The 19647-nt window shown below is 45.3% G+C and overlaps 1 protein-coding gene across 1 annotated transcript in view; it reads left to right on the forward strand.

Moving 5' to 3' along the window:
* The first annotated feature begins 560 nt into the window (after positions 1 to 560).
* Positions 561 to 19647, forward strand: part of LOC146662881 (V-type proton ATPase 116 kDa subunit a 1-like) — a 30208-nt gene continuing 11121 nt past the window's right edge. Inside the window, exons 1-19 of the mRNA XM_085415452.1 lie at positions 561 to 641; positions 1934 to 2090; positions 2229 to 2307; positions 2388 to 2485; positions 2611 to 2739; positions 4292 to 4374; positions 5248 to 5374; positions 5514 to 5596; positions 5963 to 6056; positions 6594 to 6806; positions 8411 to 8561; positions 8821 to 8960; positions 9062 to 9225; positions 10030 to 10120; positions 11482 to 11600; positions 11743 to 11959; positions 14465 to 14572; positions 16579 to 16779; positions 19284 to 19301. Of these exons, the coding sequence (XP_085271578.1) occupies positions 1974 to 2090; positions 2229 to 2307; positions 2388 to 2485; positions 2611 to 2739; positions 4292 to 4374; positions 5248 to 5374; positions 5514 to 5596; positions 5963 to 6056; positions 6594 to 6806; positions 8411 to 8561; positions 8821 to 8960; positions 9062 to 9225; positions 10030 to 10120; positions 11482 to 11600; positions 11743 to 11959; positions 14465 to 14572; positions 16579 to 16779; positions 19284 to 19301 (2232 nt within the window). The 5' untranslated portion in view covers positions 561 to 641; positions 1934 to 1973. The remainder of the gene's footprint in view (positions 642 to 1933; positions 2091 to 2228; positions 2308 to 2387; positions 2486 to 2610; positions 2740 to 4291; positions 4375 to 5247; positions 5375 to 5513; positions 5597 to 5962; positions 6057 to 6593; positions 6807 to 8410; positions 8562 to 8820; positions 8961 to 9061; positions 9226 to 10029; positions 10121 to 11481; positions 11601 to 11742; positions 11960 to 14464; positions 14573 to 16578; positions 16780 to 19283; positions 19302 to 19647) is intronic.

Consider the following 19647-nt stretch of genomic DNA (forward strand, 5'->3'; position numbering starts at 1 on the left):
TTTGGCTAGTCGTGGACACAGCATCTGTTAGACCTTAAGAAGAGGGGCTCTGGTAGCTCTGCTCTTTAGCTGGTAATAAACATCGTATAGGCACAAGTAAGAACATGACAATCAGTTAATCAGAACTTGATATGCAGCTCTTCATGAAAGATTTGGGAGCTAAAAACGATGTGTAGATGCAAAGCTTCTAAGTTTTCTTGATGGCTTTTGAGCTCTTTCAGTGTTTTCTGTGTCTTCATGTAAAATGCTCAGACATCAGGGCTCGGTGGGACTGAGCAGTAAGAATCGACCCCACACACTGTGATAGGTCAAAGGGATGTATCCCGCAGAAAAGCCGTGAATCACCTTCAACATTTTCAAAATATATTCCCATTGAACAGATTTCCCCATTTGCTGTATTAGCGTGTTTTGCGCAGGACATCCTTCACATCTGAGATGTGTAAGTTCGAATATCACTTCTGTGTCCATCGTCAAAACGAAAGAAATCCCTGAGATACAGATACAGTCATTTTACTTTGAAATCCTCCCATCGGACATGTTTCCTGCTGAAGTGTATCTAACTTGACGCAGCGCAGGACCACCGCAGCATCCAGGAGGAGACTGAAGTGTGAAGAGAGGGCTGACGAGCTGCAGCTTGTGAGGTGAGTGTAGATACTGTGGAGGTGGGTGTTTGAGGATTATGAACCACAGTCCACGTTTGTCCGTGTGAGCTGTGAGGCGGTGGTCAGCTCCTCTGTGTTTGCAATGAGGTCTGTTTCAAGGTTAGTTTTACGAGCAGTGATTCGTGTTCTCGTAGAGGCACGGGATGAGGCTGTGGGGACTCGGTATCCTGCCACACAGCGGAGTTACGTCGTTGTTTATAGTTATTCATATTTAAAATGAGTGTGAATGAAGCGGCTGTAGGCCTGAGCCAGCAGCGTCCTTGAGCAGTGAAGGACAGAGCTGCATCAGCAGGGATGCAGTGACGTCAGCGATGCTCCGTAAGCCTCTGTTGATGCACTAATCACCAACAGGAACTACATTTATGACGTCGACGATTATTAATCCTCGTGATTCCTTATGTGGCTTTCATCGTCCTGGGGTGTGGAGCCCAGCCCGCTGTCGTGCGTGGCCTAGTGCCCGTAAAGCCGGTCTCTAGACGAGCATTAGCATCTTTAGCCTGTTCTAGCATCATCCGTTTACTTACAGCACACGAGTGAGACATAGACCTGCTAAAACCAGACTCCTGCCAGTGCATTCATCCTCTATACGATTTATGAGGTGTGTGTGGTGTTTCCTGTCTGTGGCGTGTCAGTGGGACTTTTGGTTTTTACAGTGCACTCGTCTTATTTGACTTCCTGCTGCTGCAGGACGCTTCCATCAGCACCGTGCAGTTTAAAGTGCGTGCCTGAGAGCTTGTACAAAAAGAGCTGATAATGGACAGATGCAAGATTATCCATACACCCTCATACAATCAGGAGGATGTTGCATCTCATTGTGTAGAGGCTGTAGCAGCCAAACAACAACGGTCAAATCCACATTTCAGTGTTTTTCTCAAAACAGATTTCCCACTTTATTCTCAAATTGACCAACAATATTTTTTTGTTGGTCCTAATACTGCGTCTTATGTCTGTGGTGTGTGGGAGGTGACCCCGATGAAGCCCACACAGAGAGGACAGGTGTAGAAATGCCCCCAGCAGGGTTTTCACCTGCAGCTTGAAGCCGCTCTCAAACAGTTTAAAGACACAAATAACTATTTGATTATTTTACAGATAAAACACTGAAGAAAATGATTAGTAACTGCAGCCCGTATAAACCTGAAACCATACTACGCTTTATTATAGGAAAGTCTGAAGAGGGCAGCCAAGTATAATGAGACTGTGGTATATTTGCTATATTATCTAGTTATTGTGCACTGTGTACTTGTTATTGAACCTTCCTGTCGTTGCTGCAGTGTTTGTTGATCCTAGCTGAGGTGGAGTGCAGAGGTCATCATGGGGGAACTGTTCAGAAGTGAGGAGATGACTCTGGCCCAGCTCTTTCTCCAGTCAGAGGCAGCCTACTGCTGTGTGAGCGAGCTGGGAGAACTGGGCATGGTCCAGTTTAGAGATGTGAGTATGAATGGTGCCAGACTGACACTGACATGTAGAAGTCATTTTTGATTATCATGGTGTAAGCTGGTTTTAGTGAATGACAAATTCCAATAATACATTTTGAAACATGTATTTCTGGTCTTTTTCTAACAACAGCTGAATCCAGATGTAAACGTGTTCCAGCGCAAGTTTGTGAATGAAGTGAGGAGATGCGAGGAGATGGACAGGAAGCTGAGTGAGTGCTGCTGAGTCTGACTCACTTTCTGTTCCCTTGTTGTGGTAACGAGGTAATCACCGAGTTTCCTTGATGAACAGGGTTTGTTGAGAAGGAGATCAAAAAAGCCAACATCCCGACAGTGGACACTGGAGAGAACCCGGAAGTACCTTTTCCCAGAGACATGATTGATCTGGAGGTAATCAGCCATTTCCAAAACAGTGTTTCCTTCTTGTCCATCGCTTTTATTGAGTTGGTACAAAATGTTGTATCTATCAAAATAACGTATCAACATTATCACAATTAACTGTGTGTGTTTGGCAGGCCACATTTGAGAAGCTGGAGAATGAACTAAAGGAGATAAACACCAACCAGGAAGCCCTGAAGAAGAACTTCCTGGAGCTGACGGAGCTCAAACACATCCTCCACCGAACGCAGCAGTTTTTTAACGAGGTTTGCTCACACGTACACTACACAGAAGAACAAAGAGTGTTAGAGTGGCTTTGTTTACGCATCGATTAAGGCAGCAGTTCCCTGTCAGACAGCAGACGATGACATTAGCTTTGCAGCTACAACATTGTCTGGAGCCGCCTGCTGTGCCTCCAGAATGTTTGGGACAAACACAGTTTTGCAGGTTTACCTCTGAACACTGGATTGTAAATCAAACATCGAGTATCTCATTGAAGTGCAGACATTTTTGAGAGATTTTATTTAAGAACTGCAGCTATGTCCATAAACAGTCCACAGCCTTCAAGTTTCTGGGACAGTGGACTGACAGCAGATCAGTCAGCTGTCAGTGGTGCAGGCCTGGTGAGGCCAGAGGAAGCAGACACAACCTCTGAAGTTGATTTAAAGTCTTGACTTAGTGTTTTATGCCTTTCGCTGCTTTTAAAGGTAATTTTAAATACGAGACTGAAAGAGATGTTAGTGCAGGTGAGGGCGGGCATCATTAGGCTGGATAAACCTACAGCGTCAGACAGGCAGGAGGCGGTTAACTCAACATGGATGACTGAGAGAAGACAAAGTGCATGATGGCAGAATTATTTCCATGATTAGGAAAAAACCCTTTCATAACACGTAACCAGGACAGAAACACTCAGGCAGGCGTGTCCCCGTCAGAGTCTACCGCCACCGTTAGCCTAGTTTACAACAAAGCACTGATTACTCTCACAGTCTGTACACAGACATACTGGGACGGGTGGAACCAAAGTGACCAGTGGTGCAGTGAAGGGCTCAGACACTGATAACACAGCACACCACAGTGCAAAGGACCCAAAACTAACTGCAAAAGCATGATGGGAAAAACTTCAATATCAGAGTCAGTCATTAATGTGAGGCCAGCTTTTCTGTTACTGGGCACCAGAGTGGATGCAGACAGACCCACAAACCAGCTGCTCTGGGACTTTTCTGTCCTGGCCTGGTCCCAGTTCTGTTCGTGGTTATAGTGTGGAGCTCCTGTTTCCCGCTGTCTCTGTGTTACCTTACTTCCTGTTTTATTTTGGTAGTCTGTTGTCCAGTGTGTGTTGCACTCAGTTTTACTGCCTTGTTTTCACCTGTATGTTTGCACACCTGTTCCCTTGTGTGTCTATGCTGTATGGCCTCAGTCCTGCCTTTGTCCTTCTTGTACTGTGTGCGCTCTGGCAGTGATGTATTCGTTGTTTTATTTAATCAGGATCACTTTCCTGTTGAACAAATACTATAAGCTTCTTCAGTTTCCCATTCCATGCACCTGCTCTGTTCCAGGTCACATGAGTCTGTGCAACAAATTTGTGACTAGCTGACCTAAAAACGGCTTTCGAACATAAAATGTAAAAGAATGGTTCTAGTAGTCACAGCACTCTGCAGTAACTCACTGGAACATGTGTTAACTCTTTATTTGATGTTTCACACCCTGTGCAGCTGTTACAGGCCTTGCAGCGGCAGTGCAAAAGTCTTTGTGTGATGCATGGGCCTAACTGCTAACTTCCTACACCTGATGAGGTGCTTTTTGTTATTTTGTTGGCAGATGGAGGATCCTAACCTGCTGGAGGAGTCATCGGCTCTGATGGAGGGTAGTGAGGGGGGCCGCGGGGCCCCACTCAGACTGGGGTAAATAATAAGGATAAATGTATAAAGTAACATCAATTTAAAAACTAAAAATGATCTTCTGGCTCTCTCATGGAAAGTGATCCTGGGGAACTATAAAGTCCACAGTGAAGGAATGGTTAATGGTGAAAGGACTTCCTCTTATGAGCACTTTATACAACGCGCCTCGTTCACACAAGCAGAAGGGCTTTCTCTCTAACACTCACACTCCACTGGATGCATCAGAGAGCAACTTGGGGTTAGCATCTTGTCGAACAGTGTTTGGCAGGCAGACTGGAGCAGGCAGGGATCGAACCGTCAACCTTCTGATTAGTAGATAACCTGCTGTACCTGCTGAGCTACAGTCAGTCTAAACATCAGAAAAAGCCAACCTTATCTGCTGATGCAAGCGGAGCTAGATGCTAAATGCTCACCACAGTACTGAAGAAGTACTGAGACTGTTGTCTCTTATAACTGCTCTCTCTGGGAGTTTGCATGTTTAGCTCATTTGGCTAAAGGCGTGTCGGCACAGTACTCGTCAGAATTTCATCAAATATATGATCCTGATCCCTTAGTGCAGGGATAGGCAACTCCAGGCCTCGAGCGCTGGTGTCCTGCAGGTTTTAGATCTCCCCCTGGGTCAACACACCTGAATCTAATGATGAATTCGTTATCAGGCCTCTGGAGAACTTCAAGACATGTTGAGGAGGTCATTGAGCCATTTCAATCAGCTGTGTTGGACCAAGGACACGTCTCAAACCTGCAGGACACCGGCCCTTGAGGCCTGGAGTTGGACACCTGTGTCTTAGTGGATCTCAAGGTCACATTTGTCACTCGTGAACTGTGATCGATTATAAGCTGCAACGTTTCTGTCGTGCTGGTTTCGTGTCTGTGCAGTTTTGTGGCTGGAGTGATCAGCAGGGAGAGGATTCCCACCTTTGAGCGGATGCTGTGGAGGGTGTGCCGTGGTAATGTCTTTTTAAGGAAGGCAGAGATCGAGGACCCACTAGAAGACCCCACTACAGTGAGTATACTAACAGTGGAGCTGTGGAGAGTAGTAGTGAGAACAGAATTTCAAACAAGAATGGGATAATAAAGCAGATGAATAATACATGTGGGGTTGAACACAGAGCACTATCTAATGTTTCGTTCCCTCTCAACAGGGAGACCAAGTCCACAAGTCAGTGTTCATCATCTTCTTCCAGGGTGACCAGCTGAAGAACCGGGTGAAGAAGATCTGTGAGGGGTGGGTGTTGCATGAAAAACCGTTGCTGCTGTCACTGTTAGGTTTTAGAATGTAGAATCACGCAGCGTCATGCTTATGTTTAGTCCTGACACCGTTTCACGATCACATAGTAGCATCACAGCTGAGTGCTAGTGAAGGTGGGAATGTGAGCGCTGTGTGACAGCTGTAAATCCACAGAGTGGAACATTTTCTGTAGAGAGTGACACACATGTCCCGTCTGTCTGTCGTCACGAAAGGCTTTGATCTTATTCTAGTGAAATGTACGACATGTCCAGTGTAACATGGCCTGTGATAAAGTCAGGGAGGGGCGGGGCCATCTGCTGTGTTGCACGCTGTGTGGTCAGACTGACTGTGGCGCTCCTGCAGGTTCCGTGCGTCGCTCTACCCCTGCCCAGAGACCCCGCAGGAGAGGAAGGAGATGCTGGCTGGAGTCAACAGCCGCATCGATGACCTCCAAATGGTAAGTTATGTGTGCCCTACAGGCATCAGCCAAATGCTTACAGTCTTGTAAAAATAAAGCAGAGGGGAGGAGTCGACCCTGGACAGATGCCGCAGAGCTGTTAGCTGTGCACTTCTTTTGTTCACTAAACCAGATGAAATCCATGAGACGCTCTGGCTCCTGCACCTTTCCTTGAGAACATTTATTTCCAGTCAAATTACAAAGGCCCTTGTAGTGTAGACAGGCTTCATTGTGCTACACGTCTTATCTCTGAAAGAGCCGCGTCCTTTATGTGCTGTGGTTCCCCCGTTTCTCCTTATTAAGACAGGAAAAAAGCCTGTTCTGCTTGAAAGGTCTGCACCGGTCTGATGCTGCCAGACGCCCTGCCACAGCAGAGCCGAGCAGTACACTGAAATACAAGTTGTGTGAATGAATATGACGGAGGTTTTCTGCACTGCTAAAACTGCACATTTCAAACTTCAACAAGAAAACGTGAAAAATCAAAGAAGCGTGCGTCAGGTTAACAGAATGAAACATCCTTCCACGCTGCTGCTGTAGGTGCTGAACCAAACCGAGGACCACCGTCAGCGAGTGCTGCAGGCTGCTTCTAAGACCATGCGGGTGTGGTTCATCAAGGTGAGGAAGATGAAGGCCATCTACCACACGCTGAACCTCTGCAACATCGACGTCACGCAGAAGTGTCTGATAGCTGAGGTGTGGTGTCCTGTCTCAGACCTGGACTCTATCCAGTTTGCTCTGCGCAGAGGAACGGTGAGTTTGGTCCTGTCTCTGCAGCCTGTCGCACATTTCTCTGTTCTGCTTCTCGTGCTGTGCATCTGAGCCCACAGACACCCACGGTCACAAACCTGGACTCAGGTTGGGATCTCTAGTCCTACTTTGGAGAATTTTTATAAAGTAAGCAAAAAGAAACTAGAATGTCTCCAAAGAGAATCGCTGTGTCTTAGTTAGGAGTCAACTTTATTGTCATTACACATGTATAAATACGGGTGAACCAAGTGCAGTTTGCATCTAATCAGAAGTGCAAAGAGCAGATGATGTTGTTGAAATGTTCCCATAGTTACTACCCAGCAGTAAGTCAGTAAAACTTTATGGCACCTTTTAAGAAATACAGTCACGAAGTGCTTCACAAGAGCCAACAATGCATAAAAAACGTGAATACAAAACAGGTTTAAAACAATATGTTTTTAACTGGAGGCGACTGATCTGAAGTCCGAAGAGAGAGTTCCAGAGCGTGGGCCCACTGAACACACGGCTCTGATCCTTTTGTGTTCAGCTCAGTGTGGGGCGCCGCAAGCCGGCCCTGGTCACAGGACCACGAGGTACACATGGGTGCAGAAGCTCTCTGATATAAACTAGTGCCTGCACGTGAAACGCTCTCCATGTTAATAAAAGAATCTTATATTGCACGCTGAAATAAACCAGAAGCCAGTGCAGCTGCATCAGGATTTTGTCGAAGCCTGTCGGGATCATTCTGAGCAAACGCTCTACGGAGGTTTTGCTAAGACACGTGTGCACTGCAGGAATCCAAATGTGATGAAACAACAGCGTGAATAATCATTTCCAGTTCAGGACGTGACACAGTGCAGCTTATGTTTGAGATGATAAACACAGGAAGGAGTCACAGAACCAACACGTCCAAGTGTCTCCTTTATCCCAGACACATGTTTCTGCTGCACAGACAGTTATTTCAGTTTGTCTCGATTTAGTTGAAGAAAACTGTCTGTACAGCTGAATATCATCTGCATAGCAGAGATAAGAGATGTCTGAGCAGAATGGAAGGGAATGTATAGAAAAACACTTCTATATGTCATATTTTACATTTAAGTTGGCACAGGGCAACAAAAGCCTCAGAAAGCTGCGTAATGCTTAAAGAACACCTGACGGGGAATCTCCCTCTTTAGACTAATAAGTTACCTCAGCGGTCCCAAACCTTTTTTGCACCACGGACCAATATTTTCACGGACCGGCCTTTAAGGTGTCGTGGATAAATCCAACACAATAAAGTGATAGGACCGAGACACAAACTGTGGTATCTTGCACCAGTACCAAGAGAAGATTTATTCATAGCACACGGGAAAAGACCCAGGGAAACCGAGTTAATGATCAAAACCATAAATTTCACACCTGAGCCTCAATTCTTGGTACCAAACGAGCCCCCGTGGGTTGGGGACCGCTGATAGTTGGATGAGGACAGTATCTGAGAGATGCTCTGTGTTTAGCTGTAAAGACAACGTTCACTGGTCTGTGGACCTGTGGATAAGGAACATGGCCATGTTCTTGGTACAGGGCGAGGTCACAGTGACTGTGAAACTCACTGAGGTCTGAGGTTTTCTAAACGAGGCTTTATTTCACAGGAGAGGAGTGGATCAACAGTGCCCTCCATCCTAAACAGGATGCAGACCAAACAGACTCCACCCACCTTCAACAAGACCAACAAGTTCACATCAGGCTTCCAGAATATTGTGGACGCCTACGGCATCGGAAGTTACCGGGAAATCAATCCAGGTCATTGGCTCATATTGAAATGACTGTTCATTCAAACTTGTGATTGTGACTGCGGTGAATGTGAAGCTCTCGCTGACTCTGCAGCAGTTCAGTGTTCAGGCCAAACTAATCGAGTGTCAACCAAACGAACAGAGTGATTTTGGTTCTGTTACAAAGGATTCGTTACTTTGTGTGTAAAATTTGCTTCTAGCCAAACATTTTAGTGAAGTTTCAGCAGCAGAGTTGGATGATGGTTGTTTGGATCCCTGTGTGCCTACAGCTCCGTACACCATCATCACCTTTCCCTTCCTGTTTGCTGTCATGTTTGGTGACATGGGCCACGGCCTGTTGATGACCTGCGCTGCCCTCTACCTGGTCATTCGAGAGAGTCGCCTCCTCGCCCAGAAGAGTGACAATGAGGTACGTTAACACAAGTAGAAGTAATCCAATATAGTAAATCATCGTTGTTCAGTCAGTGAGCAGAAGCATCATATTCCAGTGTTTTCTGTTTGCTTCTGTAGATGTTCAACATGATTTTTGCTGGGCGCTACATCATCCTCCTGATGGGGATCTTCTCCGTCTACACAGGCGTCATTTACAATGACTGTTTCTCTAAGTCACTCAACATGTTTGGGTCTGGCTGGAGTGTCAGGCCCATGTTTGGCCCCAAAGGAGCCAACTGGACGTGAGTTCAGGCTTTTTCTGCATCACAAATGAAGTTTAGATTTCCACTTTTCCTGTTTGTGACCACTACCAGACTAAAACCAGTACTGAATGTCATCCCCAGCACTAACTCGAAGCAGCCAACTAGAAGATTAAACTTACTTCAGTCTCCAAGAAATAACTGAAAACACTATTGTTACGACCCGGCTGTAGCTGGGACGTAACAGCTAAACCTTTAAAATGACCAACAGTAGCACAAACACAGCCTCAGAGGAAAAAACGAATCTGATGCATGTAATCCAGTTCAGTGTGTGAGCCTGCAGGAACCTAAAGGAGGCTTCTGTAGTCAGAGCGGGCAGGGATCTGCTGACTGGCCACTTTGTCAGGAGCACTTGTTCAGCTGCTTGTTAACAGTTATCTAATCAGCCAATCACTCACTTTGAACACGGCATGGTTGTTGTGCCAGACGGTCTGGTCCGCTGAGATCATCTCAGTGAGCAGCAGCTCTTTGGTGAAAATGCCTGTTTGATGTCAGCGCTAACAGGAAGGTAGCAGTAAGTTAATAACATGCAGGAGAGCATCTCTGCACAAACTCTCATATTTAAGAGTGTTAGAATTTAAATGCAGCAAAGCTAATTATACAAAACACAAGATAACTGACTGTCAAAGTAAGACAGGAAGTCAATGTCATCATATGGGTCCAACCTGTTACTAGCCAGGTGTAACTAAAGAAGTGGCCAGTGTGTGTGTGTTGGCAGGTTCGTGCTCTAAACTGTTTCTCATCTTGCAGCATGGATTGTAGTTCTTCTCCTTCCGTCTGTCCTAGGTCTGAGACTCTTGATGGAAATGCAGTTCTCCAGTTAGATCCTGCTATTCCCGGCGTGTTCGGTGGACCTTATCCACTCGGAATTGACCCGGTAAACAATACATGTACTCACTATAACAACTAAATCAAATTACCGGCTCTAATTGTCTCCAGTGCACGACAACCTGCTCATTTCATCTTGGGCTGGTGAAATCAGTGATAGGAATGCCAATAATCCAGTTTGTGAGCCAAGCAACAATCGATCCTGTCAGAGCTCCATAGCTGTTGGTCCTGTGTTACAGAGATGATTAAACACCCCACAGATGTGAGACCATGTGACACAATGAGTCACTAGCCCCTGAACCCTGTCTGAGAAAACTGCAGTATCCAGTAGGGCTGGGCCACATCATACCGTTCACGGTGATACCAGTATAATGTTGGGCAACGATAAGAAAATGAGATATCGCGATAGAATATGGGTAAAACGCGCAGGCGCAGTGCCTTTGTTTTCATACGCGCATGACGGAAAAAGCATGGCGGCGAAAGCGGATCGTTGAGTGAAACAGATGAACCAGAACTGGTTTGTAAAAATGCTGTAACTTCACTGGTGTGGAACTGGTTTAGCTTTCGTCCGTCAGATACACAACAAAGCACTTTTTTTGGTAGCGCATGCTAGCAGGCCGTCGTTATTACCGTGTTGTTTGGAAAATACGGCGCACTTAAAATCAATCCTTTGATTTTTCTGAAAGTCGACAGAGCCCCTTATAATCCCGTGCGCCTTATGTATGAACTCTGGTTGTGTTTACTGACCTCGAAACGATTTTATGTGCACGGCGCTCGAAAATCTGTCAAATGTTTCAGTACGACTTTGCTAAGCTACGAAGCCGCACCGCTTGATGGATTGTGGGAGCATTACGGCTATCATAGGCGGAGCCTCGCGGAGTGATACGTACTGTGCTTCAACATAATGTTACCGTGTTGTGTGTGTGTATAACTGTTTTTAAGTTTTGTGGATGTTATACATGGTTATGCTGAGGATGTGTCGGCCAGTTTCCACTGGAAATGCCTTTTGGTTAAACTGTCAGCAAAGAATTTGCATTTGCACTGTTACATTTTTATATAACTTTAATGCACATAAAAAAAAACAGCTGCTTGTTTAAGTGAAAATACATTGATGGGGTTTTTTTTCACTAATAAAGTTGTGGAGTTGTAAAGTATTTTGTCTCGTGTCAAGTACATCGTCAGTTATATCGTTATCACAAATTTTCAGATGTATATCGTGATAAATACTTTTGGTCATATCGCCTCATATCCAGCTCCAGAGCTGTTTCATAAACTAACAACTGTACCTTTAAAAAAGACCATCTGTCTGAGATCACTGAGAGGTCAGCACAGACCTGTATGTCAGCCTGTTTGTACTTGTGTCAGAGTAGCAGGGTGCTCTTCGTTGAACCTGCTGTGTGCTCTCTGCAGATCTGGAATATTGCCACCAACAAGCTAACTTTCCTCAACTCCTTTAAGATGAAGATGTCCGTCATCCTGGGCGTCATCCACATGATATTTGGAGTGTCTCTCAGCCTCTTCAACCACCTGTAAGAGTCACACTGAGGGCTGATACTGAATGTTCAAACACTTTTAAGGTTGTGTGCCGTCTAGCTTCATATTCACAGCTGATCATTTTCAAACAGGTACCATGCTGTTCTGTTGTTCATGTGTGACCTCACTGTGCTGCAGGTACTTCAAGAAGCCTCTGAACATTTTCCTGGGCTTCATCCCAGAGATTGTCTTCATGTCGAGCTTGTTTGGCTACCTTGCCCTGCTGATCTTCTACAAGTGGACAGCCTACACCGCCCGGACTTCCAAGGATGCTCCCAGCCTGCTCATCCACTTTATCAACATGTGTCTCTTCAACTACGGTGACCCCACCAGCAAACGCCTCTACGAGGGACAGGTGCTCCTTCCATTACCCACCCTCTCCTAACATATCCGCGTCACACTGACATGTTAGAGTCGTGCATGGACGTTCTCTCAGCAGTTCTACAGAGCAAACAGATATTTCATTGTGCTTTACTTTCCTGATGACCTTTTTTCAGAAACTTGAGGTCGAGCTTCACTGTAGAACAAAAACAAACAGAGCAGCTTGGAGCAGTTTGAGCTTTGCTTATTGATACCATCTCTTCTCATAACGGTGCAGGTCGTGTCGTTCTGTCAGTATGCCGAGGTTTTAAATTGTTAATTTTTTTTGCAGTTTTAAATCGAGGTGTGTGTGTGTGTGTGTGTGTGTGTGTGTGTGTGTGTGTGTGTGTGTGTGTGTGTGTGTGTGTGTGTGTGTGTGTGATTTGAAATTCCTTATCATTCTCACCTCTCAGTATGATGGTTGTGCTGCTGGCACCTAGTGGGGTTCATTTATATACTATATATTATAACACAGTATGCAACAGTTCCACCTTAGAACATGAACATGGACAACCTGCACGGATGCTTTGTTGTTAGTGAAACGCTCTAGTGGTACAGTTGGGGTCAGGTATATACATTCATTACGGGGCTTAAAATCATGGTAATTTTGGCTTTTAATGATTCCTTTGAGTTGTTTTCAGCATCTTTCATCTTTAATGACTAAGAAAAATAATTCAGTGCACAAGTTTGAATTTATTTAGGATTTTCTCATTTTAAAAAACCAAAAACATTAAATTCCCCGCTCGCCTCTGCAGGCGGTTTATCCTCCAAGCTCGGGTCCTCTACCAGAGGCCTGGGAGCTTGAGGGTCCTGCAGTATCTTAGCTGTTCCCAGGACTGCGCTCTTCTGGACAGAGATGTTGTTCCCGGGATCTGCTGGAGCCACTCGCCTAGCTTGGGAGTCACCGCACCTAGTGCTCCGATTACCACGGGGACCACCGTTACCTTCACCCTCCACATCCTCTCGAGCTCTTCTCTGAGCCCTTGGTATTTCTCCAGCTTCTCGTGTTCCTTCTTCCTGATATTGCTGTCATTCGGAACCGCTACATCGATCACTACGGCCGTCTGCTTCTGTTTGTCTACCACCACTATGTCCGGTTGGTTAGCCACCACCATTTTGTCCGTCTGTATCTGGAAGTCCCACAGGATCTTAGCTCGGTCATTCTCCACCACCCTTGGGGGCATCTCCCATTTTGACCTCGGGACTTCCAGGTTATACTCGGCACAGATGTTCCTGTACATTATGCCGGCCACTTGGTTATGGCGTTCCATGTATGCCTTGCCTGCTAGCATCTTGCGCCCTGCTGTTATGTGCTGGATTGTCTCATCTTTACACAGCCTGCACCTGGGGTCTTGCCTGGTGTGATAGACCCCAGCCTCTATGGATCTTGTACTCAGAGCTTGTTCCTGTGCTGCCATGATTAGTGCCTCTGTGCTGTCTTTCAGTCCAGCTTTGTCCAGCCACTGGTAGGATTTCTGGATATCAGCCACCTCCTCTATCTGCCGGTGGTACATACCGTGCAGGGGCCTGTCCTTCCATGATGGTTCCTAGTCTCCCTCCTCTTTCTTAGGTTTCTGCTGCCTGAGGAGCATCTCCTTGGCAGATCCCGCACTTGATGCTGACTTGTGCTATGGGCTTGAGGTTGGCCTCCAGTGTTGCCTGCCACATCCCCATTGAGTTCCTGACGAAGGCTCTCAGGGTCCTGTTGATCTTGTACCGTTCTCGGCATTCCAGGATCCAGGTGTGGGGCATTGAGTCATAGGCCTCCTTGTAATCAGTCCAGGCAGTGCACAGGTTGGTCTCGGCTGACTGCTCAGTCGACCAGTAGCTGGTGTTTTGCGCCTCTGGTATTCTTGGCCCTTTCTGTGCCTTGCTCATGTATTGACCCGTGTGCCTGTTCATCTTAGCTGCTATGATGCCTGACAGGAGCTTCCACGTGGTGCTGAGGCAGGTTATTGGTCGGTAGTTGGATGGGACCGGTCCCTTCTGGGGGTCCTTGAGGATCAGGACTGTCCGGCCTTCGGTTAGCCATTCCGGGTGTCTCTCATCAACTAGCAGCTGGTTCATTTGTGCTGCCAGTCGCTCGTGGAGTGCAGTCAGCTTCTTCAGCCAGTAGGCGTGAACCATGTCGGGGCCTGGTGCTGTCCAACTCTTCATACTGGAGACCCTTTCTTGGATGTCTGCCACTACAAGCTGTTGTTTAACAACATTAGTTGTTCGTTAGTTATCAGTTCTTGTTGCAAGATGAAGGTGAAGATCTGGCAGCAGTTGTAGTTTTTCTGTTATTTTTAGTTACATGTGATCGATTAGAGCATGTTAGGTTTTTAAAGCACAGCAGAGCTCGTATTTTGAAGTCTTGTGGGTTTCATTGTCAGTGTTTAGATGCAACAGACAATCTATTATGTTGTGCTCTGTATTTACAGTTTGAGGTACTGTTTTAGACCAAGACCTGTTTGTACAATGCTCATTTCTTAATTAACCTCTCTCTTTGAATCTTTAGGTGGCGATCCAGGTTTTGTTGGTGCTGATTGCCCTTGCATGTGTTCCCTGTATGCTGATTGTGAAAACTATGGTGCTTCGGCGTCAGCACCTGTGGAAAAAGCACCTGGTATGTGCATCTGACCACAACTAGAACCCTACTTCTATCTTTCATTACTGTTAAGTTACTGTTAAGTTATAACCTTTGATATAACCTTTTGTTTTCTTACTCCTGTCATTCATTTCAATGCACATTGTATTGTGTAACGTGGTTGGTTGTGCTGCCATGAAAACTGCTTAAAGCCAGCTTTGGAAACGTTGATATTTTAGCGAGAAATGTACGATAACTACTTCACAGACAAAGGACACCCTAAAATTCGATGATACTTTGATTCAGTTGTCTTAACTGTATATTTGGCAGTTTTCTATCCAAAATGATGACGACCATTACCGAGTGCTACCTTGGTAGATATGCCACCTGGAGCTTTCATATCTCTCACTGGTTATGGATCTCATTCACTGAAGATCAGCAGAGTTAAAACCTCACAAAGACTCTTTATAACTCGTAGCTTTGTGACATGTGGGGCCTGATCTTTGCATGTCGAGCAGATGAGCTTTAGCAGAGTTATACATGCTCACACGTTGTAAGAGAGGTGACTGTGGACTATGCAACTTTCTGCATGTATTTAAAGGTTTTTATCAACATTGTCTGAACAGACCTAACTGGCTGAGTTTGTACTGATTTCTATGTTTAGGAGCAGGGTTGTTTTTCACTACACAGTACTTTGCCTGAATGCTTCTCTTCTGGGAGAAGACGGCCAATAAGCAACACTATGGCAAACATTAGTTTAGAAAAGGAGTTTCTATTTATTAACACCAACAAACAGTCAGCTCTCAGCACAGCAGCACAGCACAAACTGTCTGAAGAGGGCAAAACAAACACTTGGGACTACTTAAGCAAACGAGAAAAGATTAGCCAGCTGGCTGCAATCATAGATCATAAAGACTGATGTCATTGGGCTGTGAACCCAGTTATGAAGTGTCAGACTAAGTGTTTTCACTGTCGCCATTCAAAGTGGACGTGACAGGCCGAGTGTGGCGTGAGTCTGAACGCTCGCTAATGACTGTGAGTCACACGCTGTGGATAACTCTGCTTTCTGACAGATAATTCACTGTTTGTTTGTTTTGCACGAGCCAAAATGATCCAAACTGAGTAGCTCATCAGAAAATTGACTGTCTCTGCAGCTCTTTTCTGATGCTTCAGTTAATTTGGTCAAATTAGCCACAAGAAGGACTTTTTCCCATCAGGCCTGTCTGGTCAAAGGGACATTTGACCATTAGTGGAAAACTGTGGTCATTATCAGCAGAACACAGCTGTCACAGTAATGATTCCAGCCCCATTGTTCAATTCAGTTTTTTATATCGTTATATTGTGAGGGAAAGACAATCGTTCAGAGAAAATCCCAACCATCAAATGACACCGTAGTTTTCCTCTTGACCCAGAGGCCACGAGGTTTGCCAAGCTCTCAAAGGGCTGACACAGACAGCCAGTTTAAAATCACTTATAAAGCTAACACGCCTCCTTTGGACAGTGGGAGGACAGGGAGAGCCTATAAACTGAAGGCACCAGTGGATTCAAACCCACAACCTTGCTGCCAGGTGACTGTGCTGTCACATTAAACCACCTTCCCAAATTCATGTAGGTTAGCTGTGTTACAGCTAGCTGATATTATCACACACAGCCTTTTGACACATGGTGAAACTGCAGGTTTTGCTTTTCAAATTTAAGATTACTTCAAGGTCACAAAAACGCTTTTAGCCATGCTTCAGTATTTGTTTCCCAGCAGTTGTAAATCTCACACGAATGATGATGAGATCTGGGAGCTGTACAGCTGTTAGCTGGACGGGTCTTCAGGTCTTTGTGCTCAGCTGTGATTGAACCAGTGAGACTATTTTGCTCTCCAGTGAACGATTGCTTATTGAAATTTGAACCATTATACTTGATAAGGTGGTAAATATATCTATTTTTCTCGGTTTGTGGGTGTCCTGATTTACAAATTGGAGTAAATTAAGAAGGAAGCATCATCCTAAGGCTTGCTTTAAGCTCGACACAGCTCTTGTGGCTTTTGTATCTAGTCACAGAAGAGGGAAGAAACCCCTGCAGAGAATCTAGAGCAGTCTTTAGAGCAAACAGGCGTGTCCTCATCATGCACCGGACTCACTCAACAGGGCACGCAGAAGTTTGGAGGGGTGCGGGTGGGCAACGGGCCCACAGAAGATGAAGCTGGCATCATGGACCACGACCAGCTCTCCCAGCACTCAGAAGAAGGCGATGAGGTGAGTCTCATCACTGCCACATTCTGTCCTCTCTCAGATTCTGCTTTGAATTGGTTTCTGTTTCGAATATATATTTTAGTAGGATTGTGATGTGAATGATGCTTTCAGCGTCATATGGGCTCTGACTATTCCCTGGGCTCCCACAGATGCCCAGAGGTCACAAAGCACAAAATGTTGCAGCTCCATGTTTCAGATAGGACATATAGAGCAATGGCTGCTTATTTCAGGTGCAAATGGACTGAAATAAACACACTAATATCCCTTTATAGAGATATTACAGTGACGTGATCACAGCAAATGAAAAAAGATGGCTTTTCCATTTCAGGAACATAAATATGAACGAGAACCACCCCCTTTGTTTCAGTCAGTGACACAGGGGTCGGGTGTCTCTGGCTTCTCTTCATAATAAATCTTGAGTGTTTTTGTCGTGATGACTTACACTGCACAGTTAGCAAGGCTGCATTTATCATCCATTCACAAAGTAAATATGTAATGTTCTGGGACTTTCTCTGGAGATCCGTCTGGCTTCCTTAGAAGGATTACTTCCAGATCCTGACGATTTAATATGAGAATCAAACCTGTGAACCGTGTGGAAAAGCACAGTGGGTCCATGCGATGCAACTCTCACATCCCTGAAGTCGAGTTAAAGTTGAAGTGGTGTGGAAGCTGGTTCTGCATATCAATGCGTCACTCCACTGTGGCTCAGACAGGAAACACAAGAGGGGAGGTTCCTGTTAAAAACTGAGTCATGGTAAGAAGACAGGACACCCACTTTAAAGGTTTTACACATCACCACTAGGGCTGCTCAATTAATCGAATTTTAATCTCGATTACGATCTGGGCTTTCAACGATCATTAAAAATGACTGAGCCGATTATTAGCCCCTCCCTCGTGCTTTACTCTCGCGCTGCTCCGTGTGGACCGGCCTTTAAGGTGTCGCGGATAAATACAACAAAATAAAACTAGTACCGGTACCGAAAAAAAGAAAATTTATTCATAACACCCTGAAAAGACCCAGGAAAACCGAGTAAACGATAAAGACGATAACAAAATAACGCTGAAAACCGATAAAAACCCTGAAAACCAGACATTTCACACCTGAGCCTCAACTCTCGCGGCCCGAAACCAAACGACTCACGGACCGGTACCGGTCCGAGGCCCGGGGGTTGGGGACCGCTGATTAAGAGGCAGCTCGGAAAGCTAAGCAGAAGTTATTTGGAGAGGAGAGTGGCTGCCGTTGGTTGAAAAGAGGTAAAAAAAACTTCAGTGGTGTGGAAACATTATGGGTTCAGTCAGACGTGGATCAAGTAGACACAGTGTGTAAACTTTGCTACGGTGTCGTAGCTGCACCACAGAGCAACACTGCAAAGTTCACTAAACAGATGTTTACATTTTTCATTTATTTCTTATATTGCAAACATTTGCACTGTTATCAGTATTTGCACTATTTATATTATTTTTTGACAATCTTTAAAGTCATTATTCAACACGTTGTTATTGTTAAATAAATATCGTCAAATAATCGAGATCTCAATGTCAGTGAAAATAATCGTGATTATCATTTTTGCCATAATCGAGCCGCCCTAGTCACCACATAATACAGAATCATCTGGCCTTAGCAGGTAAACACAACCTCAGACGACCAACAGCATGTGACATATTACACCGTGTCATTATTTGACAAGAATGAAGCTAAATTGCAGAAGCAGTGAGTGGAGGAAGTTCAGCCTTTAGCAGGTTAAGTAGCAGCAGGTGTGACCACCTCTGCGAAGCAGAACTTGGCCTTCAAGCTTTACGCTGTATGTTAACACAAAGCCACAGTCTTCCTAAAAGTGGAAGTCCGTGCAATGCTCAGAGAGACGGCAAAAAAACATAAAGCTTGTTCTGCAGCCTGAGCATCTCACAGCGAAGGACTTGACCATAAACGTCTTCGTATACCAAAGTATTATAGCGTCAGGTGAGGTGTCACCTGTCTGACGGCTGAAGCTCGGTTGACACGGGGTCAGCAGGAGTTGGAGGTGTCGTAATGGCCCAGTCAGTGACTGACATGCTGTGGTGGGACCTTCAGACATCTGTGCATGAAGTGGGAAGAAGAGTGTTTCAGGTTAAATGAGTGATGACATGGTGCAGCGTGTCCCGTGCTCTTCACTGAGGTGGGCTTCAGGGATGTTAGAGGTGTCGTTTCTTTTTACCATGACTGTAACATCAGAATTTTAGTTTACACTACAGGGACTCGTCACTTTTTAAAAACCTGCACAGAATAACAGTTGTGTATGAGACCTAAGCATTCTGGGAACAAACCTGAGCTCTTATTCACATCATTCACATCATAAACATGACAGAACTGAATGATTGTGTACGGGTTACAGAGCGAGACATCTTATTGATGAGTTCCACACACGTCCTCGCTTGGATCATGTCCCATTAAATCTGGGTGATGAAAACTTCTGAAAGATTTGATTGTGGATCGCACCACTGACCTTTCACCTTTGCTTACTTTCAAGCACTCAGAGGAAGAGCCGGTAAGATTCAGAGTTTAACGTTTCCTGAGCATGTCTGAATGCTGGCTTGCTTCATTTGGTTTTTGTCATGTTTGAATTGTTTAAATGTGCTTTAATCCTGAACTGCCAGGCATGCATGAATGAAGGTACATGTTTGTTTGCATGACAGAGTGAAAAAGCCTCTCGCCCTGTGACAGGTGTGTTGAGTTCGTATATAGAGCTTTTCTATTCTAAAGCACTTTATAAGGATACTTGGTGTGCAGACTGGAGCAGGCAGGGATCAAACCACCAGCCTTCCAATGAGGAGATGACCTGCTCTTCATCCAGAGCCACAGTCATCATTATGGAAAAACGCAGAACGTGTTCA

Source organism: Rhamphochromis longiceps, linkage group LG8 (genome assembly GCF_057381845.1).
Source record: "Rhamphochromis longiceps isolate RC_006_pf linkage group LG8, R_longiceps_female_GT1.1, whole genome shotgun sequence".
In the NCBI taxonomy this organism is placed as follows: Eukaryota; Metazoa; Chordata; class Actinopteri; order Cichliformes; family Cichlidae; genus Rhamphochromis; species Rhamphochromis longiceps.